Consider the following 9,910-nt stretch of genomic DNA (forward strand, 5'->3'; position numbering starts at 1 on the left):
GGCATGGCAACGGCTTCAGAGACTGACACAAATCTGTGTGTGTGTGTGTGTGTGTGTGTAGCCAGTGTAGCTAAAGCTTTGCTTCATTCTAATATTTTCATTCACTTTCTCAGAGACTCTTGACTGTGTGTGTGTGTGTGTGTGTGTGTGTGTGTGTGTGTGTGTAGGTGGGTGTCTTCTGCATGAAAATCATTGCGCATATGTTTATATATTGTGTATTTTGTTTGCTGTACTTGTTGATGCTTGTGTTAAAGCACGTATACATGTAAAGTGTGTGTTTGTGTGTGTGTGTGTGTGTAAGAAAGAAGGAGTGTGTATTTGTGTGTGTTCGGTCTATGATCATAAAGCTGATGTCTAAATCTATAAACTCTAAGCAGTTGATCCTGGAAAGACCTGGCTCTGTGTGTGTGCGTGTGTGTGTGCGTGTGTGTGTGTGTTTCCCATCATAACTAATGGTGTTTTTTTATTCGGGCGTGCTAAAAGCTCATCCTTCATATTGATCGATTGCTCTGTTCCCGCTAGATCACATCATCCTGTCCACGTGTTTTATGCCATGTGTTACTGAGACACACACACACACACACACACACTAACTGACTCACTCTCTTTAGCAGGGATGCACTGAAGTTTTCTGCTGAATCCGAACTTTAAGCATTGTCTGATACTGACTACTGATCCGACGTATTACATTTACTGAACAATGTAGACATACAGCATTTTTGAGTGGGTCATTACACAAAAATGATTGAGGTACAATTTTTCTTAAATAGAATTACAGTGGCATCTTAGTTTGTATCAAAAACGCAGGAAATGAAGTCACTGTACTTTGATTTCTGACATGTTGGAGCGCACCTGACCTCTTGATATCAATTAACAATTTCGTCTCTAATTCTGTTTGAAAATCGTATTTTTTGTGAAAAATTCTACCAAGAGGATGGGACAATTCCACTTGTTTCCAATGTAATTTCACTTGTTTCAAGAATTTTCTAGAAACAAGTGTCAGTATCTTGAAACAAGGCAGAACAAGGCTGCTGGTATCAAGAAAACACCACTTGAAAATTCTTGAAACTGGTTGATTTGTATTGAAAGCAAGTGGAATTATCCTGTTGGCAGATTTTTTTCACTCAGAAAATGTCCTAAAACAAGTTATTACAACACTAAATGACTTGATAATAGGGATGGGACGATATATCGAAACTCAATATATCGCGATACAAAAATGTGACAATACGTATCATGGGGCAAAAAAATGAATCGTGATATTAGCTCCATTTTATTCAGCTGTAGTAATCACAAATGAGACGCTTGACCATCACAATTTCACAAGCTCTCCATCCAAATTATATTATTTGCTCTTTGTAATGACATTTTTAAATTGTTGTTTACATTCTAGCGAGCCAATGCCATCGCTAGAAAGATTTGTGTCTCAGAAATAACTTTTATTTATTAAATCGTATCATGGTTGTACGAGATACGATATGGTGAACCCCATATCTCGTATCGAATCATATATATATCATCCCATCCCTACTTGATAAGACAGATTTTTATTGCTATAATGATTCGTATTCGGGAAATCCTCCGCCTCAGATAACCCTGGTTAACCTGTTAATGTCCCAATATCTGATGCCAATATTGCTTTTTGTGCACCACCGCTGTTTGGCAACCACGGGACACACACACACACACACACACACACACTTCCTGTCTCTGAATGACTGCCTTTCAATCAGCGGTTGCTTGTGTTTGTGTCTGCGGTGCGGGGAACATGATCTGATGCATCATGGCTGCGCTGTTGCTCTTATAGGTGTTTTTTTTTTGCGAAGGCCATCGATCCTCCTCATCGCTCCGCTGCTGACGCTTTGTTGAAACCGTCGAGGCAGCGACCGCAACGCAGTTTGATAAATGGACGCCAGCCATCTCTTCCTCTTTCTCTTCCTCCTCCCTCTGTCTCTCTCTCCCTCTCTCTCTTCCTGTCTCTCTCTCGTTAGATTGATAGCCGTTCACGTCTGTGGCCTTGCTAAGTGTTTTTAGGCTCAATAGAAAAGCTTTTAGTCGCTGTTGTGGTCCAAACGCGATTATGGCTCATCCAGCGCTGTTACTCTGACCCTGACCTGGCCTGCTGACTGACGGGGAAAGAGAGAGAGAGAGAGAGAGAGAGAGAAGGAGGGGTGGTGAAAGGAGGGAGAAGGAATGAGGGAGGGGATTGAGGAAGAAAGAAGGAGTAGGAGATAAAGAGAAGAGGAAGGAAGGGGAAAGGCAGGCTGGGATGGTGGGGAGGGTAGAGGGAGGGAGGAAAGGGAGGGAAGAGAAGGATGAGGGGGAGAAAAGGAGGGGTAATAAAGGGAGGAAGGAGGAGATTGAGAAGGAAGGAGGAAAGGGGAAAAAGGAGGGGTAATGAAGGATGGAGAGATGGACGGTAGGAAGGGAGGGATGAAGGGAAAAGAGGGAGAAGGAAGGAGGGAGAAACGGAGGGGTAATGAAAGGAGGGAGGAGGAGATTGAGAAGGAGAATGAGAGACAGAGGGAGAAATGATGGGAGGGAGGGATGGAGAGAAGGAGGGGTAATGAAGGAATGAGGGAGGAGATGGGAGGGGAGGATAGAAAGGAGGGGAGGTGGAGAAGTGCTGGGACGGAGGGAGGGATAAGAGAAAAAAAAATTAGAAAGTGAGAGATCCAGGCTCGTAATTCGTCTTCGGAAGGAGCGAGTTTGACAAAAAGAGCGAGAGAGCGAGGGAGTGAATGAATACTGTGGACACTGATGAAATAAAGATGGAGAGAAAAGAAAGGAGAGCGGAGGGAGGGAGGGAGGCCGAGAGACCATTGGTTTAAGGAGAAACGCTTGTGCAGTTTCTGCCTCCTGTCTGTATGCCTCCGTCATTACCGACACACACACACACACACACACACACACACACACAGATTTTCTACAGTCAGGATCGTAAATCGTCCTCTAAATGAAGATCAATTCAGGCAAAATTCCACTGATAAATCATTGAAGCTTTTCTCCGAGGCAGCGACCGACTCATTATAGCGAGACAGGATGGGAGAGCGCCCCTGAATACCTAAACAACTCTACTGCTTTCACTTCTCCTCTCCTCTTCCTCCCTTTCCCTCTCCTCTACCTCCCTTCTCCTCTCCTGTGCTCTCCTCTTTTCTCCGAGTTTGTGTTTGTTCGTCTGGTGGGAAGACGAGTTCCCTGTCGCACAGTGACGCACAAAGTTTCAGACTGCTCTTTCTCAGTGTCTCTCAATACGTCTTTTTTCCGGTGGTTCACTGAATCAAATGGCCAACTCTGCCTTGTAGATCACATCTGGTACTTTGCTTTTTACAGCATGTGCCTAGCATAAACAGTCACGGAGATAGATGTTACTTACCTGGTACATTTCCTGTGCATTTCATTTCCCTCTCATTTGATGCTGACCAGGAACACGGCATTGAATAACTCAGTCAGATTGGTACAAATTGGTACATAGCTATACACTTGTATTGCTATCAATAGCCATGTTGGAGGTCCACAGCTATGGGCAACAGTGGGTGATAAGCGCTGAGTACATTTCTAAACTTAAGACTTTTCTATCTCAACAATTTCTGTGCTGTTTTTGACTGGGAACTGATATTTCATCACTGATACATCTGATTGGTTTTGTATTAACATAATGTCAGCTTGTTAGCTAGCTAACCCTGTTATTGTTGTTAACACATCTGAATTGAATAGCAGTTCCTCGGCAGCTAACATTAGATGGTTAGTACCTAGCTGGGACTTGTAATTACATGTAATTCATGTAGTGGCTGCGCTGAGTTAGCCTAACCCAACAAAGCCAAAAACCAACTGTTTGTTCAGTTTGACTGAGTCAGCAGTTCTAAAGCAAAGCTGCCTTTTGGATCTGGCCTAGGACTAAAGACAAGAGACAGTTTACTATGTAACAGCAACCTACATTTGGAAAAAAATGTACATTATCAGACCACTCACTGTTAGCTTTTTTAATGTTATTGTGTGGATCCACAATCACAACAGTATCCCTTCTCTGTACTGTTTGTAATGTACTGTTTTGAGCTATCATTAGTGAAACCCCGAAAAATTGAGGTACCCAGGGCCGAGACAGGGCCGGCTAACCCCGGGTTAAAGTTGAGGATAACCTGCTTTGGAATTGGTTAGTGTGAAACACTTACCAAGATAACCAAGATAACCCAGGTTAACAGGCCAGTTAACCCTGGGTTAAGTCAAACGATGTTGCAGTATGAAAGGCCCTTATGATTTGCAAAATATTTGACAACTGAATAAGAATTTCTACCTGTAGAAATGAGATAGAGGTCAGATAATTACACTTGTTTCCAATGCGGTTTCACCTGTTTCGAGAATTTTCAAGATTGTCAGTATCTTGAAACAAGGCAGAATAAGGCAGATCACTCGGCTAGAATCAAGAAAATGAGCTTTTGTTTCAAGAAAATGATTTAAAAGAATTTGATTTGTATTGGAAAGCAGTGAAATGAATTCACCTCATTGGCAGATTTTCACAGATCAGTTTAAGAAAAACAAGATTGTAAGACTCGATACTAGATTACATGACCTGTTAAGACTTGTATTTTTTTGCTGTGTATCTCTATAGCTCTAATTTCTCTTTCTGTCTCTCTTTCTCTCACTGTGTCTGTGTGTGTATCTCTCTCACACATTCACACAAATATATACACACATTCGTCTGACACACACACAGAAACAGATGTGCCTTTTGTCAGAATAATACGCACTATTGTTTTGCATTGTGATATCGTCATTTTGACACGTCATCCCCCCTCCCTCCCTCTCTCTCTCCCTCTCCCTCTCTCTCTCTCTCTCTCTCTCTCTCTCTCCAGACTGCGGCGGCAGCAGCAGAGTCCAGGTCTGTTTGGGAAAATGCGATCGGCTCGGTTCAGCCCCGACAACCCGGACGGAGCGACCAGCGACATGGACGAGGAGGAGGAGGAACTGCAGCTACAGATCCCATGATCCACACACACACACACACACACTCAAATGCATACACGGACACACGTATACATATACTGTTACACAAACATCAGCAATCACACAAAAGACATGCATACCGTCGCTATTGTGGGGGGAGAAAACCTTGTATCTCCAAAATTGTTTTTAGCTTGACCATCATGGATGTTTTTTAAAGGTTATTCAATAGGGTTTTAAAAGGGTTTCATAAGTCTTAAGTCCAAAGTTGGAGTTACAAAGTTTTCACATAACAGCGATATGAATATGCACACACTCATTCTCATGCAGAACACCTACACATTCACATATACAAACACACACACACTTGCATAATATAAACACACATACACACACACAGGATGGACAGATACATCGGATTTAAAAACCAACGGTTAAAACCAGAGGAAATGTGATGGATATATTTACTGGATGGATGGACTATCTAGGATGGACGATCTAGTATATTCAATGGACGTTTTGACGGACAGCCACTAAGTCACTCTAGCAGAGGCCGACTCCTACCATCCTTCCAATGTACACACTCATCCTTACCTCATGTCATTACAAGCATTACAACTTCCCCATCTGGACTGTGCTACTGTATTAAAACAACAGTCTCCACCCCTCATCTGCATTGCATCGCCAGTATTAACCCCATTGTGTCCTGCAGCCCTCCCAAGCCGAAAGCTTCTTGGAAAAGTCGTTTCTATTCTATCTTATCTTTCTATGCTCTTTAGCTTGAGCCCAAAGTGTTTATCATTCAAAGGGGAATACCAGTCACTTTAAGAATTGACATGTTACTGTTTAACCAATATTTATGAACATGAACAATTCTCTCCCAAAGATTCAGAGATCCATAACTAATGCTGGGAGCACACTACATGACTTTTAAGCTGATTCCAGCCACAATTTCACTATAATCACACTGATTTTCAAGATCAGAATTGATGCTAGTTTGTGGCAGTCGTACAGATGATGTTGTAGTGTGTGAGTGTTCAGGACTTTAGTGTCTTGCCTCCCGATCCACTCAGGACCATCACTGTTAGTTCAAATGGGTTTGATTTTTACAAAATCTTAAGACTTACAGCGCTCCCGTCGTGCGAGCAGGTCAACCACTCAAATGTGAACAGCTGTAACTAATGAGAGTTGAGCAAGAGAGAAGGGAAAAAATACAGCAAGTGTAGCAAGAAAAATCTTCCATGTTTCATGTTTGTGTGTTGTAGTGCCACTATAGTTTGTGTTTGTTCACCTCTACAACAGCAAGATGAAAAAATATCTGCAAAATCCAGTCATTAAAGGATAATGCCAGTGTTTTTTTTTTAAGTTTGTGCCAATGGTCTCGGTTTCCCTAGGTTGGTGTCAGCATAGTTAGAAATATCAACTCTCATTTTCCTCCCTTCAGAAGAAGCCATTTATTCTTGTACAGTATGAAAAACAACTCCCACAGAGCGAGATAATCCATCACGGTAAATAGAAGCCTTCATTTGGTTTTGTCAGTTTCTGTTTCATGATGTTTGTGCCCGAGTTGAGTGTTTTCATATCAACACGTTACGCTCAGCTTACTGTCAGTCACACAGGGAGACGTGGAAGTCTCCTCCAGGACATTGTAACACTAAATGACACCGGATTTTCCTTTCAGCGTATGATGTCCGATTTTCTCACAGTCCGTTCGGTCATGTAGTGTTTTTCCAGCACGACTGGAGCTGCTCCATAGATGATAAACGAATGTGAGAACAACTTTTTAGGCCTTCCATCAAAATGAACTCAGTAGCGCCGTCAGCCTTGAATGGACAATGATCCTCATAAAAAAACACCTAAGCACTGTCACGCTCGCCTTTTTACTATCTTTTTGAATTTATCCTCTATGGAGCTTTACATCAGTGGAGAGGAGGAATAAAAACTCTCTGGTTTTTGCTAATGGGAGATGGTATACAGACTGAACTGTCATAAGGCATAGAAATTGCCTACTTAAAAGCTGAAATTCAGTGGTATTCCCCTTTAAGAAAAGAAACCTTTAAGCGAATAATTCCAGCCTCTCAAGAAACACCTGCAACATCATCACTCAGTGTATTTGAACTTGCCTGATTTGAATTTAAATGATGTCTATATAGGCTTTATGGCTAGACTGATGGGTTTTTAAGGCCGATACTGAAGCTGATATATTTGGATTGAAGATGCTGATAGCGGATATTTTGTGCCGATGTTCAATATCTTTCAATTTGACCATTTTCATGCCCAAAAAAAATCCAAAAAATTACAGGTGTTCAGTGTTTCCCTCCATCATATCAGAGGTGGACGACACTGACTGACCGATATCTGATTTAAAAAAAAAAAAAAAAAAAAAAAGGCCCACATCGATATTCCATATTGATTAGCGCAGAACTCGACCGGGCTAAATCTCCCATCTGTGAAAGAGGTCAGTCTCAATCAAACAAGTCTACAATAGCTGGCTGCCGGTGGTGAAAGCAATAAAACATTCACTTATCATCCGCCGCCATCCATCCGCCGTCATCCTCTCCCTCGGCCTCGACTCTCGCGCTGGAAGGGGACCAAGATATTTTTTACTGATCAGGACTATAAACTATTTATGTTGTCGTTGTTATCGTTTAGTTTTTATAAATGACTCTGTACCGCAGTGTTTTTGTATTAGCTCTATAAATGTCGACTGTACATATAAAGAAACGTGATTCATTGTGTCTTTTTCTCCTTAAGTGAGAGTGTTTGTGTGTGTGTGTGTGTGTGTGTGTGTGTGTCAGAGAGAGAAAGGGGAGAGCAATAGTGTTGCTGTAATATCTTTGTATAGCTCTTTCCTAAAACCCAAGTTTACAAGGTGCTTCACAATCAAGACATAAAAAGACACAAAAAAGCCAGCGAAGAAGAGGACAGAGGCCAAAAAAAAAAAATTTGCAATAATAATTTCAGTAGAACAAGAGTAAGAAAGTTAGAAAATTAGAGACCAAACAGAGACAGAAAGAGTTAAGAGACTGAGACAAAGACGTACCTAAACTCACACACACACACACACACACTTGTGGTCTGGTCTGCAGTGCAGACTGTGGTTGTACAGTATGGAGTAGACACAGTAATGAGATTGAACCTCAGCCCGACTCCCCGCACACAGCATGGGAGTATGGCTTGCATCTCCCTCTGAGATCATAGTCATTACGGTGTGTGTGTGTGTGTGTGTGTATGATAAAGAGAGAGAGAGAGAGAGAAAGAAAAAAACCAAGAGATGTAATGAATGTTTTACCCTGTGTAGGTTGGAGTCAGAGTGACTGAAATCACAGACACACAACTCCTGCACTGCACTTAACTGAAGTTGTATACGTGTGTGTGTGTGTGTGTGTGCTTACTGTGCATAAAACAGATAGTGGTATATTGACAGTTAAACTTGCGCAAGTATTCACTACGGTGCCCTTGGGATCACGCTCAACACAAACACACAACACGCCCACACACTCAAGCTGTTAGTGGATGATGATGGTGTGTGTGTGTGTGTGTGTGTGTGTGTGTGTGATAATGTTTAGCTTGATCCCATGGGTACAGTAGAAGAGATTATTGAGAAAAGTGTTGGGTAAGCATGCCACGCACTCTAATGCACCTAAGGTGTGTGTGTGGATAGACTTGAATGTGTATGTGTTATGGGTGCTTGTTTCCCCTATTCGTTTTCTGCAGATCTATGCATGTGTGTGTGTGTGTGTGTGTATGCATGTGTATATAGCCTGGAGGCTAGTTCATTATGTTAATTTTCTCGCTGGTGGTAATCTCAGTGTCTTTCTCATTAGGCCAGTAATGGCTGACAGCAGGAAGGCAGAACATTACATTGATCCCTCTATAATTATTCCAGGGCTACCACAGGATCACTTTAATCTTGTGTGTGTGTGTGTGTGTGTGTGAGTGCGTGCGTGTGCCTGCCCTTCAACATCGTATGATTTGGTGCATTTCATTCTTTACAAAATAAATGTGAGAAGTATTTATTGTGTCAAGATTAAATAATTAAATTCTGGCCTATTTTATACCTTCCATTTGCCAGAATTGACCACAGCTTTAATGACAGGCGCCCTGTGCCGTTATTTATTCATTTTGAATGCTCTAAATTTCTGTATCTGTCTTGTGTAATAAACCAATATCAGCTTGACTGCATGTGAACAAGCCCGACAAATGACGCTGACACACACTGAGGTCGTTGCCATTTAAATTTCCATTTGCGTTACAAATCTGCTAGCAGCCACAACTGCCGCCATCATGGAGGTCTGTTGGAGAATTAGCAGTGCACAAATAATGTCATAAAATATAACACACTTGAAAAAGAGATAGCCTACCTGAAAAAGATTGTTCAGTTAGTAAGACTGGGTAGATTTGTATTACAGTGTATTACTGTGACACAGTAAACTGTCTTGTCTTTAGCTCTAGTCTCTACTCCAAAACACTCTGAGTTGTAGCTTGAGAAGAGTCAGCTCAGTTAACCTGAACAAACTGTTAGCTAGCTAACTAGCCGGCTGGCTAATTACCAAAGTAACTGTTGTTGCTGTTAACGCGTAATTAGCCACTACTCGCAACTTAACATTAGCTATTGTGCAAATCAGATGCGCTAACAAGACAGCTGACCAGATACTATGGTTAGCTAGCTAACAAGCTGACATTATCTAAACAGGAAATCAATCAGATGGATCAGTGGTGAAATGATCAGTTCCCAGTCAAAAACAGCACAGACATTAACCATGTCACTTCCTTATTGTTCAGGTGGCTAGAAACGCGATCATGTTGTCAGTCGGTGTTACGAAGAGCCGAGGACCTCCAATATGGCCGCCAGAGGATCCGTTATGTCACCTGAAAGTCTCCTCTAGGGCCATAGGGCCTTTATAAATGCGACATCTTCACTCATGGCAAGAAAAGAAAGAAAGAAAAACCTTTTCTGGCCTGATAC

The 9,910-nt window shown here is 41.9% G+C and overlaps 1 protein-coding gene across 1 annotated transcript in view; it reads left to right on the forward strand.

The window, feature by feature from the left end:
• Nucleotides 1-7,655, forward strand: part of ccdc102a (coiled-coil domain containing 102A) — a 74,914-nt gene extending 67,259 nt beyond the window's left edge. Inside the window, exon 10 of the mRNA XM_071910810.2 lies at nucleotides 4,854-7,655. Coding sequence (XP_071766911.2) covers nucleotides 4,854-4,986 — 133 coding nt within the window. The 3' untranslated portion in view covers nucleotides 4,987-7,655. The remainder of the gene's footprint in view (nucleotides 1-4,853) is intronic.
• Nucleotides 7,656-9,910: the final 2,255 nt, after the last annotated feature.

Source organism: Centroberyx gerrardi, chromosome 1, assembly GCF_048128805.1.
Source record: "Centroberyx gerrardi isolate f3 chromosome 1, fCenGer3.hap1.cur.20231027, whole genome shotgun sequence".
NCBI lineage: Eukaryota > Metazoa > Chordata > Actinopteri > Beryciformes > Berycidae > Centroberyx > Centroberyx gerrardi.